We start from the raw sequence: 20150 nt of genomic DNA on the forward strand, positions 1-20150 counted from the left end.
CTTTCCCAAAAGTCGGCACTTATAGAATGGGCTCAGCTAATATACGGCAGATAGCATACTTCTTGTAACCAAGACGTGTGCAAGGAAAATAGGAACAAGTAGCTGCCAAACATTTTTAGTATATCTGCATAACACTACTTACATCAATCATCTTGTTGAAGTCTCTGTGTGTCACACTTTTGATAATAAGCACCTCGGTAACTGCAAGAAATAAAAACAATGAATCTTCAAGTAGCTTTAAGGCCAATAATTGTCTGAAAACTACATCGATCATTGAAGTTAGCGTAGAGGTTTACTTAAAATGGCTAAAAGGGGAGCTAACATGTCAAAACTCAAAGTGTACTCAGATGTATAAAAACTCTATAAGTAGCTTTATCAAGAAAAAAGTTGAATCATTTTACCCAAAATGTTTACGAGTAGGCCCGACCCAGCCTGTTTTAGAGCGTACTATACATGTTCTGCCACGAATTGACTTTAAACTGTTACCCAATCTCCCAGACCCGCCGATTTTGTGGCCTCTAAGTGAGAGGCTTACCTCTCTCCCCAAATATATCACTCTTGTACTCCTGCTCTAGTGTAGTTGCAAATGTGAATGGTGAACCAAGAGCAACTGACCACCCAAGAGCAACATCAGTGGCTCTACCATCAACATCCTGCAACAAACATCTTACTAGTTATTATTCAATAATGCCCAAAGAAGAAGAAAACCGAGCAAACAAATGCCTGGCGACCAACCTGGTGAACAGCAAAACTTGCATTGATACCGGCTCCATTGATCTCCTTTCCTTGGACATACAGCCTCCTAACTGATGGACCCATTCCTTTGGGACATACAACAACGACACTGACATTCTTAGGGAAATCAAGACCAATTGATTGCAAATGGCCAAGAAGAAAACCATGGGGAAGTCCAAGTATGCTGTTAGGCTTCATGTACGAGAAGATCTTCTCATAATTATCAGCCTAAATAAACAAGTAGATTAGCAACATGTTTATTAATAAAAAGTCAATAAACCGATTCACTAATAAAGAGTTAAGTTCACAACCTAAAAGTCACTTGGTAAATCAGGAACAATTAAATACAGTAAAGAAGTCACCACCTAATTTTGTTAAATGCAACTGGCATTAATCATATGTGTAGATAATAATACATAATGCAGCTATTATGATAAACTCTTTATGGACCCAACTGTGTATTAGTTAACAGTGTATTGGTGGTACACATACACATTTGATGAACTTTTTTTGCATAAACAGTTTTGTAGCCACCACCAATGACCACCGCATTTTCACCAATACGGGTTTGCATCACATCCACAAGCCTAGTTGAATCGGCCACGTCATGTAGATAACATACATTTTCAGCATCTGATCCAGTTACACCAAACTCTTCAAGCCTCAAAGCCTATAAGAAATCCACACATATCACTGAGAAAATAAACCAACAAATATCTTTGCTATAAAATGGAAAACGTGTGTAAACGTGTGATAAGCTAACTGAGCAAAGTACAATTATTTGACATGTTCATTTCTCTTGCAGCTTCTAAAACCGCAGCTTCCAAAACCGATAACCCCTAAATTCCACTAACTTAGTACTATTTCTGATTGTCAAAGAAATGATCAATTAGCATTAACAATTGCAACTAAATCCATCACTGATCAACCTCAAATCAATATAGTTATTACAATAACAACACTAAACAGTTTTGTTCCTAACTATACATACAAACTTCATTTCACATAACTAATGATAGCTCATACAAACTCATTTCAACAGGTAACGCGCGTCTGATTAAACAAAAAAGATCGAAAGGAAGCATTACCGGCAAACTTGAAGTCTAAATCCGATACGCAAACTAAAACCGATTCCGATATCTCCATGATATTCTGTTTAGCTGTATCCAAGCACACACACAACTAGTAATCATTTACTTCATTCAATGATAAACAAAATGGATTCAACTAAATATAAATAAAATAATATACTGTGGATTCATTCAATTCGATTTAATTCGACTCAATTTATGCTTAAATTTTAAGGTTCTAAGAAATTTGATAGCAAACCCTAGGTTTTGATTTGATTGAAATGGTGAATTTCGCGTGAAAAGAAAGGGCGGTCGGAGATAAGAATCGATTAAACATTAGTAATGGCGAATTTGGCCAGCTAATAGATGGCGGCCGAAGAAAAAAAGGAGGCCAGAGAGAAAGGGAGGGAGGAGAGGAAAGAGAGCGAGAGAGAGAATTAGGGTCAGGGATCTGAAAGAATAAGAAACAGTGTTGTGATTGGGGTTTTGTTTACGGGGTGAAATGACGGATATACTGATAAACGCCTAATCTGTACTACTTTAAGATATGAAAACGAACATATTTTGTGAATGTTAATAGACGATTAGGGCGTGTTTATGTTTGTTTAAGTGTTTCAGGTCTTTGGTGACAAATTGAAGTTAAATGGATCATTAAGAAGTCAAGCAAAGTCAAGAATCAAGTCAAGAAGTGTCAAGGCAAAAATCTGGAAAACTGCCATTTCTAGAGGGCAGTCTGGGACGGCCAGGAGGCAGTCTGGGACGGCCAGAGCTGCACTAAAAATCCGAAAATTAGGGATTTAATTACTTTTCAGTTTATAATACCTTCATACACGACTTGGGAAGTTTACACTTCATATTTTCTCATCTCTAGGCAGTTTCCTAACACACACAACACCCCAATTTCATCATCAAATCACAATTCCATGGAGATTGAAGCCCTAATTGAAGAATCAATGATGCTATCAATGATGAAGATTTTAGGCTAATTCTCTTTTGATCATTCTCATGTGAACAATTATGTAAGACAATTGTATTCAACTTTTCTTATGTTTATGTTGGATTAGATGTTTAATTTCCCATTAGTCTTTTAACATCTAATGTTGTTTGGATTGTTTGAATGATTACTAGTTTATGACTTGAATGAATTCCATCTATCTTTTGATTTCAATTTCTTGTTAATCAATTATTATTGGAAAAATCTCTTGTGAACTTGTAATCTTGTTAATGAATAGATAATTTAGTTGTGTCAATTCCCCGGTTTTCATTATCGTGAATCATCACAACCTAATTGATTAGTTCTTAGCATTCATTCAATCCAAACTTATAACAAATCATGTCTATGTGATTTCCAATGAACATAAGTTAGGTTATACTCTTGAAAACATAATTTGAAGCATGAGAATGATCCCTTTTATTTAATTGAAGTAATTGTTAAGTTTATGATCAAACTTAGTTTTTAATCAAATCAATCAATCAATCGGTTTTAAGTTTTAGGTCTACTTTAATTAATTCTTATAACTTGTTTAACACTTTCCCTTGATTCCCTGTGGATACGATACTCTACTTGCCCTAGCTAATTAGTGGTATTTAGTTTTATTTTTGATCGATTCAACGACATTGATCATATACCCCTCCGCGTTAAAATTATAAGTATGGGGTATCCTTTAATCTGAGCCGTAGATAAGGAGTGATGGATGGTCAGGATGTGTTTCATGGTTTTCACAAAAAAAAGAGTTTGCATTTGATCTTTTCACTTATTTACTGGTATTAGTTTTTTAGATTTTAAATAAAAGAAGCATGTTTTTGGAACATAAACTTAAAAGAAGCATACTTTTGGAATACATATATAAAAGAAGCAATAGTTATATGTACATAAAATAGAAAACAAGCATATTTTGAGAATCGACTTCGGACTTCCCACTCTTAAGAAAAACTTGTTCCCAAAACATATGAAACACGCCAAAGGATCACAAAATAGTCCGATCCATATAAAAGTTTTCTATTTTCTTTTATCGGGTTTATTTGAAAATTGTTTGTGATATATATACCAGTATTTGTCATTTTTATTTAATGGTAGTTAAACTAATGATGTCTGTTTATGTTACTTGTTTTGAGTATTTGAGCGAAGAAAGATGTATTTAAAAGTTGGTAGTTAAACTAATGACTTCCTTTGTTCTGTAAATATTTTGGAAAGATGTATTTAAAAGTTGGTAGTTAAACTAATGACTTCCTTTGTTCTGTAAATATTTTGGGTAAAATTCTTAAATGCACCAATAGCTTGATTTATTTTCCTATTTGAACAAAAAGTTCCCTAGATGTATTTAAAAGTTGTATAATAAAGATGGATGCATATATCATAGAAGTTACTATTTGGATTTGAAAAATATTACCCTCCACCCAGTCCACAAATTAACCAAAAAAAAAAAAAACTATTTAATGTTTCCGATTCATAATACAATTCGAAGTAAACCATGATCGTGATTACTTGTTTCCGATTTATATTACAATTCGATGTCCGCAAGCATAATTGTACGTGATTACTTATATTCCCGGAACTTATAAATTGCAAATTAACATATCAAAAGTAAAATTTACAAACTCTCTAAATTAAACAACGATTGATATATAGTAGTTTGATACAAACAATAATCGCAAATTCTCACTACATCAACGACCCTTTTATTCGATCGATTGTAATATATAATTTTATATATCATCATGGCTCGTATTCTTGAAACATCAAAACTTGCGGATTTTGAGGCGTCACATATAGTTTTCATGCTAGGTATGATCTTGGCATCGATGTCTATAATGGCTGTGATCATCTTTGTTTGTGGCGATCATGATGATAAGAAACGTCGTCAAAAGCCTCGTCCCAATAACGTTGCGTCTTCAGCTCGTCCCAATGTTCAATCGTCTTCGGCGGCTACCACTAATAATAATTACACTTCGCAACCTTTTTTAAACCCTTTCTTGTTTGTTGCCCCACCAACAGCTCCTGCTGCTGCTGATGATGTTAGAGGATCAGACACACACCACCACCACAAAGACGGATACGACAACCAAAGTAGTGCGGTGGGACACCATCATTCTGGAGTCGGGCACTGTCACACCCCACCTTAGGCGGAATCGTAGGATATGACGAAAAGATATAGTTATAGCACATGGACTTTATAATAGAGTCATACTAAATGAAATTCAAATAAATGTAATTTTCACAAACGGAAAGTCTAGGTAACACACCTCAAATAGCAAAGAAGTAACAATTGCAAATAGTGTTCAATGTTTCACATGCAATCTAGGAGTCCATGAAGGATCTCTTTATTGGTCTTCCTAAAGTCCATAAGCTCAATCTTCTTAAGCATTGTTATCACCTGAAAATGAATGCTCGAAAATGTCAACATAACGTTGGTGAGTTCGTAGGTTTAAAGGAATACAAATGAGTTTGTTGTGCATGATATATCAAGTTTTGGACAATAGTGTAAATATAAACATGTAGTAGCATACTAAATACTGATCAATGCCATCATAGTTATCCAACAACACAATCCCCATCACTCATGTTAACAACTCAATCATGCTTTAAATACCAACAACTACCAGCTGGAGTATAAAGTTGGTCGATAGTTTTCTAATAGTCTTCAATAGATATCAAAAGACATCTATTGCATCAAAGAAATCAATACAAGCAAGCTAACATACACATTTCATAGTTACACGTATTTGTCCATGAAAACAAACAAGTTTTGGCACAACTAGTAAATAAATGAAAAGTGTTTTGAGTATCATTTTCCCCCAAAGAAATAAAATAAAAAGGGGCCACGAAACTCACCTCAACAAGCAAGTAGTTATGCAAAGTCCAACAAGGTCGCTAGAATCTACACAACATATATATGAACAAGTTACAATTATGGACATGGTCAAGAACCATCCATTGTAACCCGTATTTGATGATATATACATATATGGCTACTTTCAAAATATTCCCAACTGATTTGTCATCTATTATTAAGTTACAAGTCACATAACTTAATATAGAGTATTTGTTTTAATGATTTATGATTTAGTTCTACAAACTCTTATTCACTGAAATTTTTGGTAACTTTATCAATTTTTATTCTAGATCACCTGAACTAACCAAGTCCTTAAATTTTTACCACAGTAACTTTTATGTGTTAGATACTTAAATGAATTTTTACAGAATTTATTTTGTTCTTGAACTATTTTTAAAAATTCGATAATTACAGACTAGTTAATAAATTCACTGTTTGCGCACAGAAAAGTTTTATAAAAGTTAAGGGCCTTGGAAGTTTAAAAAAAAAATCCAAATTTTTACTGTACACTCTTAACATCTTAAAAATGTTTCTGGAAAAAAAATAATCTTCCAGTTCATAAAATCGACCAAGATATGACTATTTGAAGTCGACCTAAATCTGTTCTGAAAACTCAGCTTTGCGCAGTTTTGTTATAAAATTCGTTTGACAACCTTAAACTTCATATTTTGACACGAAACCACTTCCACCAGAAAGTAGACTTCCTTAAATTAATTTTAGACACCAAAAACGTGACTTCACCATCTTCCATGACCAAGATACGACATTTCAAAGTTAACAAACAGAATCTGTCCAGATTCTGAAATAACCCAAACTTACTGTTTTAAAGACTACTACAACTAATATTCATATATAAACTTTCAAATCTTTCCAACACCTATTTACATCTGTTATTATGATTTCCATGCCTTCATAATTGAATTTCTCTAATTACATTAATTATTATAATACAATAAATACATAAACTTTTAACATTAATATTATTTATACTTCAAGCTTTTGATTTAACCTTAAAAAAAAACCTTTTCATTCATTATTATAAATTTGCCATAATATATATTCATCAAATAGGTTACTTATAAATAAAAATTAATAAAGAAAAGAAAATATATGCTTATATATATATATATATATTTAATAAATAAAAAGACTAATATATATGAAAAGAGAATATAAGTGATTTTACCCCAAGATTGATGATCTTCTTCTTAGATACCTTAAAAAAAGAATAGAATATAATCTTAAGAATTTTATTATTAATTGTAATTTAAATCAAGATTTAATAGAATTATAATTAAACTTACCAAAGTTTGCTTTGACAATGAGATGATTAATAAAAAAAAATAAAAAAATATTTGATGTTGTGGTGCTTTGGTGTTGATTGACCAAAGAGAAGAAAAAGAATCAAAAAAAGGTTTTGTTTTTTTTTTTATTATTATTTAGGTTATAGTTATTATATATATATATATATATATGGAGATAAGTGTTTTAGTTAGTTTATGATTAGACTTAATGCAACATAAGAATTCTAATGGAATTAAAATTCCTTGCTCACCATAAATTGTTGTAATATATATATAACTAATTTTTTTTTTTACTAAACATATGATATTTTACTATTACTATTACCATCTTACTACTTATACTAATTATATATTATTTTCATAATTATTGATTTCGTTCACCGCTAAATAGCGTATACTAATTTATCAATGTCTAGAAATAAATATGACTAACAACTACAAGTCTAGAAATTACGGGGATAGTTATAGTCATCTATGTTTAGGAAGATCAAATATCTCAATCCTAAACTTTTGAAATTCAAGTAATAGAAATCCCATATTGGAAATGATCACCACATTTCTATGCTTGTTATACTATATAGGCATATTGACTAGTCAAGAAATTTGGAATGTAAGTTAGAGACTATAATAAATTACCAGTTTTGGTGACGGATGTCACAGGCACCACCATGAAACAAGCACTGGGTATGACTATACTGCTTCATCAATGAGCACAGGGCATCATCACCACTTTTCAGGAGGAGGGTTTGGTGGACACCACCATGGTGGCCACCACTAGTGGTTGTAACGGGGGATCGATATATATACAGTGCACCAAATTAATTTAATTAGTTATACAGTTTTCTTTTAGTTAATATTTAATTACAGAACTTAATTTTCTTATATGTAATATATAGTGCTGGTCATGAATAATGAATAATACTGTAATAAGATGTTGTTTAATTTGTTGGATTTTTAAATATAAATACTTTTCTCTTCTTCACCTTTTAAACGTTTCCTTGAACTTTCATAGATACCGAAACGTTTCTTTTGAAGTTTTCATACTGTTTCTAACTAATATTAGAGTTTTAATGGACTTTTTCTATTTCAAAACCGACTACATCTTGCGATTGTACGTATCCCCAAACCCGAACAGACTAGCTATATTATATACAATTTGATCAACATAGATTTTTTTCTATTTCAAAACCAATTATTAAACACTAAGGGGGCGTTTGGTTGTGGAAAACACCCCTTATTTCCATTTTCGTTTACCACGAAAACATGAAAAACAGAAAACTTGTTATAATAATAGTTTTTTCAGACTATTTTCCAAGAAAACAAAAACAATGTTTTAAATTTTTCCATAAATAACTTGAAAACATCTTTTTCTTGTTTTTTATTTTCATTTTCATTTTTCATTTCATTCCTCCTCCTTCCCTCACATCTCTTACATGTTTTCCAGTTTTCTAATTAGAACGCGTTTTCAAAATTTTTATTTGTTTTCTAGGAAATAAAAACTTCTTTCATTTTCTAGAAAATTAAAAATGAAAAACTAGAAAACAATTTTTACAACCAAATGCGCCCTAAATATTCAATGAGTGATCACTATTATACAACTATACATATACAATTATAAATAATCTTTCAGGTCTCAATTAGTCTCTCTCTGTAAAAAGCCAATATATTTTATATTTGTATATTTTTTTATTGCTGTACCTGTATATTGAATTTTTTTGTTTTACCGTTCCTTATTCTCATATTGTTTACATGCCCTTTTTCCGTACCTGTTTCCGTGTTACATAGGCAACAAATCGGTAGACATTGGATTTATTGAGTGACATGTGTGTCCTTTTAATTTAATATATGTTTAATTTAACTTTAAATTTTGATTTTAGATTTTATATATGTATAATGTTTGTTAGTCCAAGTTTTGTTAACAAGATTTACCAAAATAAAACACAATAGGGTTGGTGGCTATTGGTAAAAAATTTAACTGAGGATTTACATGGGTTTAAGTCTTACTTTTTACATTTGTTTGGGTTTAAACTAACATTTTTTATAAATTATAAGTTTCAACCCAAATATATGGTTTTATAAATAATTATCAAGATAGAACACAAATAATATAATTTTTTTCAATGTATAATTTTTTATTGTTCGAGTAAAAAAATAAGGTGTATTCTGGAAATAAATTTAGACATCCTTTAATCTTCGGTTACCACGAAAGCTGTCACGACATTCGTTCTTGGTTACCACGTACTGCTCGGTACGTCTTCAAACTTTGAGAACACTCATGTATTGAAAGCGTATTTAATCCGGAGATTAACATCAAGTCACTAACTAAAAAGATCGAAATATTTGTAACAACTTTATGCAAGAAAATAGATCACATTATTATGATTATATACTAATACTAATACCCGTGTTCGATGCACAGATTGACTCATAATATTTAAGCTTAAATTTTATTATACTAGTGTTAATGCTCGTATGATGTACGATAGCTATATAAATTTGTATCATAAATAAATTCAAATATGCCTCATACATGATTCGTGAGTATGAAATAAATTGTGGTTAAACTAAACCGATAATAATCGAACCTAAGTTATAATAAATATTAGAGTAAATTACATTTTTTGTCCCTGAAGTTGGCACGTTTTTCACTTTTGATCCCTAAAGTGAAAAAATATCAATTTGGACCTTAAATTTGGCAAAATTTTGCAATCGTGGTCCTTTGGCCAAACGACGCTAGTTTTTGACTGTTAACGTACGCACGTGCTAAACACGTGAGGCCACTAATGTCATTTCACGTTACACCCGAGGGACGAAAAGTGAAAAATTAAGCTACTTGAGGGACGAAAAATGAAAATCATATAAATAAATTTATTCTTTCAATCTTTCTTTTCCGATGGAATTTTTCGACTAGACATTTATTTTCCCTTTACCCCCAAACCTCTTCAATCACCACCACCTAATAACCACCAACAAAACTTGTGTCAGCCATCTTTTTTTTTTCTTTTCCAAATCCTTTTCTTTATTTCCTTTCTTTTATCACATATTTCTTTCATTTCCATTCTCCATTTTCTTCTTAATCTATAATTTCATTATGCCGTATCGGGCCGCATTATCTTCAAAAAAGGAATCATGGTAGCCGCAGATTGTGGTGACGCGGTGGCACCTATCGTATATCATCAAAAGACGAACCGCCTTGTCACCACCATGGCAGCCGCAGATGGTGGTGACGCGGTGACACCTATCGTCACGTATCGTTTCAAAAATATTACAACATTATTTTAGTTTATTGGTAGATAACATGGATAACTATAAAAATAGATTGTCCCCTGTTTTTCTGCTAACTGTTTACAACATACTCCGTATTCTGTGTGATTACTTATCTATATATTTCCGATACTTATAAACTGAAAACATATCTGAATCTAAACTCATAAAGTCGATCTAGCTAACGACGCTTCAAACCCTATTTCAATTCTCACATCAACTCGATCTTTTTATTCGATTAATAATAATAATAATTTTTGCGAGCATTGATATCATAATGGCTCGGATTCTTGGTAACAATGAAACGGCAAAACTTGCGAATTTTGAGGGGTCACATTTAGTGTTCATGCTTGGTATGATCTTGGCATCGATGTCTATAATGGCTATGATCATCTTTGTGTGCGGTGATCATCCGGATAATAATCATAACAAAAACTCCGATAACAAGAAACGTAGTCGTCCAAAGGCTCGTCCCAATGTTTCATCCGATCCCACTAATTATACTTCGCAGTCTTCAAACCCTTTTTTGTTTGTGGTCCCAACAGCTACTACTAGTGATAATAATGCCGGAGGAGGCAATCACCACCATCATGCTGGGACCGGGCACCACCATTCAGGAGGAGGATACGGGGGACACCATGGGGGAGGAGGTTGTGGGGGTGGAGGAGGGGGAGGTGGTTGTGGAGGTGGAGGAGGTTGTGGCGGCGGCGGCGGCTAATCAGATGGAACAAGCTAGATGGTGCACAAGGAATAACGGTTCATAAACGTACATCATCATCATCTACCTAGTTAATTAGCTCTGCAAAATTACTTTACATGGACATTTTTACTTATTTTGTTATTTAGAAAACTAACTTAAATCAATTTGGTTATCTTTTTTACTTGCTAGTTTATTTATTTTAATGGTCAAATAAGACGTGTAATGTCAGGTATTCCATATGCATGCGGCATCCAAAAAGTTAAATGTATGAATATCGGTATAGTTCATGCAAATATATACCGAACAATTAAACTATATAACCAATGTTTTAAAAACGGGAGGTGATCCCTACACAACACAAATTTACCATACACAATAATATGTGTATCAGACAGTTGTATTGTATAACTATTTAATGCACATATTGTTGTGTATGGTAAATTTGTGTTGTGTAGGGATTATTTAATGCACTTATGTATGGTAAATTTGTGTTGTGTAGGGATCATTTCCCTTTAAAAACCGGTATTTTAGTTATACCGGCGTGGAAAAATTTTCCGGTATTACCGATATTATCGGTAATACCGGAAATACCGGCCGGTACGACTATTTTTAATTTATTATATTTTTTTGTGTAAAAATCTTACAAAACTTGTTACAATTTAACAAAAATAGTCAAAATGCAATTATAATTACTCAAAAATAATACCAAATATGTATATCATAACAAAATATAGGTTTTAAAGTTCACAAATGACATTAAAGTATCATAAAAATAATTTTTTTTAAAATCAAAATTTATTTTTTGAAAATACCGGAAATACCGGTATGGTAATACCGGAAAATACTGGTAAACCGGAAATATCGGCCGGTATTGAATAGTGAAAATACCGGCAAAATACCGGACTTAAAATACCGGCGTGGTCTCCTTTACCGGTAATACCAGTATTTACCGGTATTTAAAACATTGTATATAAGTACTTAGAATAACTATTTATTAATTCTCTCCAGTCAATGCAATGACTTATTCAACGCAACCAAATTAATTACACATGAAACATGTATGAATATTCGATCTTTGCGCTGTATGAAACACATGAATATTAATTACGCAAGCAACTCATTTTCCTAGGCTTTTCCTGATGGAGGTACTATTCAAATACTGATTATATAAGTTATATACAGTATATATACATAGATATCTCTGCATTTAAATTTCTGATATATGTAAATAAAGAAACCTTAGGGAAACCATAGGTTTTTCATGGCTAAAAAAGTTGTGTTTTACTTATTTTGAGCGTTTTAAAGATATGATTGTCTATTTGGTATTGAATTGATTGTTGGTTGCCTAGCTAGCTGTATATAACTTTCAGTTCGAAGTCCATTGATCAATTATACGGATTTACCTTCTACCTACTCATGGTTTCGTCTAGTTTCTTTATTGTTATTGCCGTAATGATTTTATTTGTATCTTTCTTCATTGGGTTGTTTTGTAGTCTAGCTACAAGAGGGGGAGGTAATTTGGATGGAGGAGGTGATAGGGTTGGTGGTGATGGGGGTGGAGATGGAGGAGAAGCTGGTGATGGCGGTGGTGGCTCGGGCGGTGGTGGTGATGTTCGAGGAGAGCAACACCACCACCACACAGGTGGACATCACCATGTTGCAATGGGACACCACCATGGACACCACCATGCCGGGGTGGGGCACCATCATGGGCACCACCATGATGCTGGGGGCGGGCACCATCACGGGCACCACCATGGGGGACACCATTGAGCAGGCAGAGGTTGTGGTGGCTTGTACTGAGGTGAAGAAGATGGTTATTTTACACATTTTTATACATTTATACATTTTCATAGCTAGCTAGCTAGCCAACTTTTCATATTTATACATTTTTATTTTACATAGATACATTTACCTATTTTGTTATTCTGAGAATTGGATTGATTTGGTTATTTTATATTCTTAAGTTGTTTAATTTGTTAATTGGACCTTAATTTGAGGCTCTTCATCCTCTTTCCCTATGATGTACGTTGTACATGTTTGACCTTTACATCAATCAATTAATTATTACTATCTTGTCTCATTTGCTTCTTGTTTCGAAAATACTCTAAGTTATAGTCTAGTTCATCAATGTGTCATTCATTAACGAGGAGCGTAAGCCCACCAGGCTAAAAAAAGTCAAACCCCGACCAGGTAGTATTAGCGGCGACGTCGCCGATAATACTGCGGGCCCCCATGTCCTTAATGGTAAATCTGGCAGAGAAAATAGCGGGGCCCCTGTCAGTGTCAGAGTATTAGTGGCGACGTCGCCGTAAATACCTTGGTCGGGTTGACTTTTGTCTGGTGGTGTTACCCAGTGCCTTCATTAACTAGTGGCAACTAGCAAAACTATTGACTTCGGAGCATCAACTTTCCGAATTCACCATTAGAAAAACTAGATTATAACCCCGCGTAATACACGAGAACTATATATATAATTAAAGACATGTTGAACTTGGTAAAAATTGAACCACTAAAAAAAACGTGAAGTTAGATTAATGGTCGTTGAGATTCTGGTTAACGGTGAACGGCCGGATGGAAAAATGGATACATCATCTATTAGAGGTCTCGCTAAGTAATGTTTCAGTTTGATTGAATGTCTTTTATGCATCCGAATATGTCTGTATTGTCTCTACTTGAGCTTTAACGTTTTGTTTGAATAATTTAGTTATTTACAAAATTTAGTAATCAATTAAATTACCAATAATTTAGTTTTTTTTTTTTTGAACAAATGTTGAAATTTAGTGATATTATCGATTTACAGTTTAAAACCGCAACTGAACAATATATTTGCTTTCGTGGGTCCGCTAGTGCCATGCGCCGCCTAATATAATTTTGGGCCTAGTGACATACCTCACACGGACGAGCAAGGAAGAACAATGTGCGTGGGACTTCACCTTGTATATATCCTTAATTTATATATACGGAGCACTAACAAATTAAGTCATCATATATAAAAAAAATAATACTCGTAATAGTTCCTGCTTATTGTATACAGTATTATATATACAAAAGAAAGTCATCTTAAAGAAAGGCGCCTGGTGACCCGACCAGTTTTTTAGTAAAATGACCATACTTTTTGCAGCGAGGATTGCTGCAAAAAGTCAGTGTACGAAACCGTATACTGTGGTCTTAATGGTCCACAATGGAATTTGTTTTTATCCACTTTTTGCAGCGACCCTCGCTGCAAAAAGTGGATAAAAACAAATTCCACTGTTGACCATCAAGTCAACAGTGAACACACGGTTCTATATATGGAAACAATTAGTGTCCGAAAGTTTAACTATCGTTTTCAATTTCTTTCTATTTGTTCTTTCTATTTCTATATCATTGTTCTTTCATTCACAATCTTCAGTATTATTATTATAAGTTTTAAATTTATATATATATTATTGTTTTCATCCGAAAGTTTAACTATCGTTTTCAATTTCTTTCTATTTTGTTCTTTCTATTTCTATATCATTGTTCTTTCACAATCTTCAGTATTATTATTATCAGTTTTAAATATATATATATTATTGTTTTCATTTATATATATAGATATAGATATATAGATATACATTAGATTTTCAATATACTATAAATTGTAGATCTTTAGTATTATTATTATAGTTTATCATTATTTCAGATGGATTTTGAAAGTATATGGGGCGAAATGGGTGTGGAAGGTTTTGAGCTTCACTTAGAAGAACCTGATGAATAATTTGACATACCAGAGGCGGCCCCTCATTTTGACTACGACGCTAGGATTTTTCACACCGATCAGGTATCCTTGTTAACTTTAAAAAAAACTAATTTAGGCAAATATCATTATTAGTTTATATTTTAGTAGTATTTAATTTGTGTTTTTTTGTTAAATTTATTGCATATTTAAAATGTTAGATATTTATTAGTATACAAATTAATGATAATTTTAAAAAAAAAACTAATTTAAAATGTTAGATATTGCATATTTAAAATGGGAGCTGATTTGCTCAAGGTAATAATTACTCTGCACAAGGAAAATATTATCAAATGACTTTAATACCCCTATTCTTAATTTTACTAAACCCCCTATTACTTGTAAATTTTTACCGTAATTTTGTATAAATATATTGTTAGTCCAAAAACTAAATATTGCTAGAATATAACAAATTTATCCGTTTTTCATTTTATTGATAAGACATGTATTATGTTTGAGAAATATCATTAGAATATTTATATTTTAGTACTATTTAACTTGTGTTTCGTTGTTATATTTATTGCATATTTAAAATGTTAGATATTTATAAGTATACAATTTAATGATAATTTTTATAAAAAAAAAACTAATTTAGGTGTTTGATTCACACGAAAAATTGTTCAACTGGGCCAAAAGTACAGGATTGCAGCTTGGTTATGTGTTAATCAAACGACGAACAAATTCCAACTTAGTTGGTGTAAAAAATAAAGTGACGATAGTCTGTAATCTTTCTGGGAAAATGGATGATAGGATAAGCGGCCTCGTTAAAAAGACACTTAAGTGTCAGTGCCCCTTTAGATTAATCGGTCGTTTAACTGATGATGGTTGGAGGATATCCGTTGTAGACGACACACATAATCACTATCCAGCTGAGAATCTGGAGGGCTACGCGTACGCAAGAAGGTTGACTGAAGAGGAGAGATTATTTCTGGAAGAAGAATATCATCGTGGTAGTACGCCCCGTAGGATGTTAAAGCTATTGAAAGAAAAATTTCCAGGAAACTTGACCCGCAGTGATGACATTTACAATTTCCAAAAAGCTATGCGGAAGAAGGCGGCCGAAAAACATGGGAACACTCCAATGCAGGTATATCATATCAAATTTACATATCTTTTTATTTATTTACTATGATAGCGTATCTGAAACGACATATGTACGCCATATTGTTCAAACGAAACAGGTTATGTTCAGTTTGCTTAAGGAGCATAATTACTTGTATTATCATACAACAAACAGTGTATCTGGTCGGTTGGAGAATCTGTTTTTTATACATCCGACAGCATTTAAATTGTGGCATGCATTTCCTTATGTTATCCAAATAGACGCCACGTACAAAACGAATATGTACAACATGCCATTGGTCGAGATCGTTGGTGTCACTCCAACAAACAGGACCTTTAGCATATCATATGCGTTTATCATAAGCGAACAAGAGCATAATTATAGATGGGTGTTGGAGTGTTTGAAGTCGACGTTAGGTGAAGGCTTTGCTGTGCGTGTCGTACTCACGGACCGGGATCTGGCGCTAATGAAAGCATGCAAAACCGTTATGCCTGAAGCATACCATTTATTGTATAGAGTGCACATATGGAGGAACATAGACAAATTTAGCATGCCATCGTTAAAAGGGGAAGGGAAATGGGGGCCTTTTTACGGATGGTGGAAAAAACTTTACGAGTCCCGCACACTAGAAGAGTACACCAACAATTTATCATATTTAAAAGATAAGATGGGTCCCCGTTTAGAAAGTAAGTGAGTAAGTTTTTTTTTTCCTAATTTTTGGTAAATCACATATACCCACACAAGCTAATCACTTGTTAAATTGACAGAGGTTTACAAGTACCTGCAGAAAGAGTGGCTTTCCCCGTACAAGGAAAAGTTTGTGTCCTTTTGGGTGGATCAGCACCTCAACTACCGTAATTACACTACCAACAGAGTTGAGGCTGAGCATTCACTCCTCAAGTCCGAGTTACAGGGGAGATGTACATTTCAACGAATAATTCAGTGTGTTAATGATGTCCTCATCGGACAAGATACAGAAATCAAGGGCCAACTGGAAGAAAGCAGGATTTATAGAGCTGGTAAACACAACTACCCATTTTTGAAAGACCTGCTTTGTGTTGTATCTGTGACAGCTCTTGATATAATGGTCGATGAAATAAAACGATTAAAAAATGAGATCGGAAAAGAATTGAGAAAATGCGGGTGTAAGGTGTGGACTAGTTGTGGCTTTCCATGTGTCTGCCGTCTAGTTGCGTACATGCATTGCGGTAAGTTTATTGAAATATAGGCAACTGCTTTTTTTTATTTGCTAAATGCACAAATATTGTAATTATTTTTCGTCAAAAATGTAGACAAACGTGTTGAGGTGCATACCATAAATGACTTTTGGAGAAAGCTAGACCTGACACCGTCGACATGCCTTCCGGACAACGATCATCGAAAAGACTCTGACGATGACGAAGCTATCGACCAATTAGTAGAGGATGTTAAAGTCCAGTTTAAGGATCAACCGAAGTCAAATCGCAAAAACTGGATTTCTAAATTAAAAGACATCGTCTATCCGGGGAGAACGAAAATCAAGGACCCGTCTGTTATTAAAAATAAACGTGGAAGACCAATCGGGTCAAAGAAAAATATACCTCAAGTATGTCGGATCATAATTCGAACTACATTTAATTAATTGAATTTTTTTTTTTTGGTAATTGCCCCCTATTTGTTAGTATACTTGTAAGTGTAATCTGTTATTAAAAATTTTTTTTTTGCAGGCGCCCGAACAAAACAGACCAGCGACAAACACAGCACCCTCGGGTCTTCAAAAATCCAGGTCGGTTCAATTCTCCGATCAATTTTCGCAGCCGTCATGTGCATTTGGAGAAGGCCAATATGCGAGACACAGTGAATACGTGAGCAGCCAATCACGTTTTTTGAAGAAAGGGAAAGTCAACCACAATCACCTGAAAGTCGTAGACAGAGTGATTATGTGGGCACCGGTTCATTTTTCGCGGAAACACCATCACGTTTCTTCAATGAAAATGAAAGCCAAGCACAATCACGTAGTTTATTTAATCAAAATTTTTACAAATCTTGCCTATTTATTTTAATCAATTTTTTAACAAATTCTAATCTTCTTAATTTTGCATTTAAAGATATATATTCTAACAAATCACTAACAAAACAAATTCGTGGCTCCTAACAAATCACTAAATTACTAAAAATGGAGAAACGGTCGGGTCAAACATTTAAAGCGGTGAGTGAAAAGCTGACGTGGCGAGGGTTATTGCAGCGACCCTCGCTGCAAAATGTGTCTGGTCAAATTACTAAAAATGGTGGTCGAGATACGGGGCGCGTAAAGAAATGTTGGTCTACACGTACAATAATTGTATTGGTAATTATATGATCTCAAGAATTAGTCAACGTACCTGAATATCTATTTAATTTTAATTTTTCTAGCTACCTAGCTAGGTCAATTCATATTAGTGCCATGACTAATTCAACGTAATCAAATTACGCACACGTTAATAGTCAGCACACGGAACATATATGTATGAATATGTATCCTAGATAGCTAGTATAGGTCTAATTTCCTGCGGGACGTAATCGATCGAATCAAATTTTGATCATAAGTTACTTAATTATGTATATCTTTCCGTTTAAATTTCAAGTATATTTAAAAAAGAACGTGTTGAACCTTTTAGGGAAACCATTGACTAAGAATATTGTAGGTCTATTACTTATTCAATTTGAGTTAGCGTTTTACAGATTATTCAGATATATTTTGGTATTGAATTAAATCAGTTGGTTGGCTATATATATAATTTTCAGCTTGAATTCGATCCCCTTGCAATATAATATACTTATTTAACACTAATTTTACGTACTCATGGCTCCGTCTACTTTGATTATTGTGTTTGTAGTTATTTGGCTTGTGTTTTTCATCGTCGCGTTGAGTTGTAGGCTAGCAACAAGAGGCGGAGGTGGTGGGGGTGGTGATGGTAGTGGTGCCGGTGCTGGAGGCGGAGATAGAGGAGGAGGAGGTGGTGAAGACGGTGGTGATGACGGTGGTGGCTGGGGAGGTGGTGATGGTGGTGGTGGTGGTGGTGGTTGGGGAGGCGGTGACGGAGGCGGTGGTGGCGGTAGTGGTGGTGATGTTGGAGGTGGTGGTGGAGGATTTGGTGGTGGGGGAGGTAGCATTGTTTGAGAATCCATTAATCCAACCCAAGTATGCAATATTTTTCAATCCCATGGTATAGAATAGAAGAAGGATATACTTAACTTGTGTAATCGATGTTGTATGTATGATGTTTTTAGTAAATCACCTTGAATCGGTGATGTTGTATATATTGAGTCAATTAATATAACGATACAATTAATTACATGATAATTGTGGAAACAAAAACTTACTAGAGGTATAATCTTATATATTAAGTATTTGGCCTTCCTAACTTCTATACTATATTATAAAAACAATAGTCTCGTATTGAAGGTTGAAAGTTAAATGAAGAAAAATGTTTAAATTATCATTGATGATATATTACATTATTAATCCATTATCTTTTAAAATATTTCAATTAACCATTTACATCAATTATATACACCATTTGACGTCGTCTCTACCACCAACAGTCGTCCCCCACCACCACACATTCGCCGTCACGAACATCGTCGCCGCCACGAACACCGCGCATCTCACGTGTAACGTTCTAGTTTTTCTAATAAGATCTTGATCTATCCAAATTATCCAACTCATTTTTACTAATTTAAAGATCTTCACCTAATATACATATAATTCCCTTAATAGAATTATTTACAACTTAATTTTCTCAATCCTAAAATAACTACAATAATTTCTTTTATATCAATTATTTTATACTAATAGCCACGTTACTACCGCCACAACACCCCCCGTCGGCCACCACCATCAGTCGTTGCCGCCATTAACACCGCACCGCTACATCAGACAGACAGATGACTGGTATATATAATACTACAATTCTCAAAAATGCATACTCTAAAATATTCTCGCTTATGTGTATGGCGATATATTTATTTATTTATATCTACATGGTTTATTACGGTGTAATTCTAAGTAGTAGATACTAGATATATAGCTGTTTTCGATATCATTGCTCAATAACTTCCAATTCTATTTGATTAATATTAGTTGAATATGAGTTGATGTATCAACAACTCAACAAGTGTCCTTCGAACTTGTTAATTGTTAATTATAGTAAAGAATGTTTAAACATCTCCACTTAATTAAAAGCATTGACGGTGCAACTTAAACTTTTATACACCTAAAAACGTAATTTATAAAACTTAGGGACGAAAACAGTGACCAAATCTGTAATTTAATAATCAATGATTCATTATGGTGTAAAAAGATGAATGAACACTACTTAGACATATTTCTAGATTATACTGTGTATATAACGGCATATTTGCTGGTTCATACGAATTCCTTTAATTTACCTACCATTCAA

General features: G+C 33.4%; 2 protein-coding genes across 2 annotated transcripts; one reads left to right on the top strand and one right to left on the bottom strand.

The window, feature by feature from the left end:
* Positions 1-115: 115 nt before the first annotated feature.
* LOC122591818 (ketol-acid reductoisomerase, chloroplastic-like) lies at positions 116-1409 on the bottom strand. Its single transcript, XM_043764051.1, has 4 exons — positions 1228-1409; positions 736-963; positions 536-653; positions 116-201 (listed from the first exon to the last, which is right to left on the bottom strand). Exons 1-4 carry the CDS (start codon positions 1285-1287, stop codon positions 116-118), a joined length of 492 nt encoding a protein of 163 aa, XP_043619986.1. The 5' UTR covers positions 1288-1409.
* A 9074-nt stretch (positions 1410-10483) lies between these two features.
* LOC122591820 (POU domain, class 4, transcription factor 1-like) lies at positions 10484-10924 on the top strand. The gene has a single exon (XM_043764052.1). It carries the CDS (start codon positions 10484-10486, stop codon positions 10922-10924), a length of 441 nt encoding a protein of 146 aa, XP_043619987.1.
* The last annotated feature ends 9226 nt before the right edge of the window (positions 10925-20150 follow it).

This window comes from Erigeron canadensis, chromosome 3 (genome assembly GCF_010389155.1).
Source record: "Erigeron canadensis isolate Cc75 chromosome 3, C_canadensis_v1, whole genome shotgun sequence".
NCBI classification, from domain to species: domain Eukaryota; kingdom Viridiplantae; phylum Streptophyta; class Magnoliopsida; order Asterales; family Asteraceae; genus Erigeron; species Erigeron canadensis.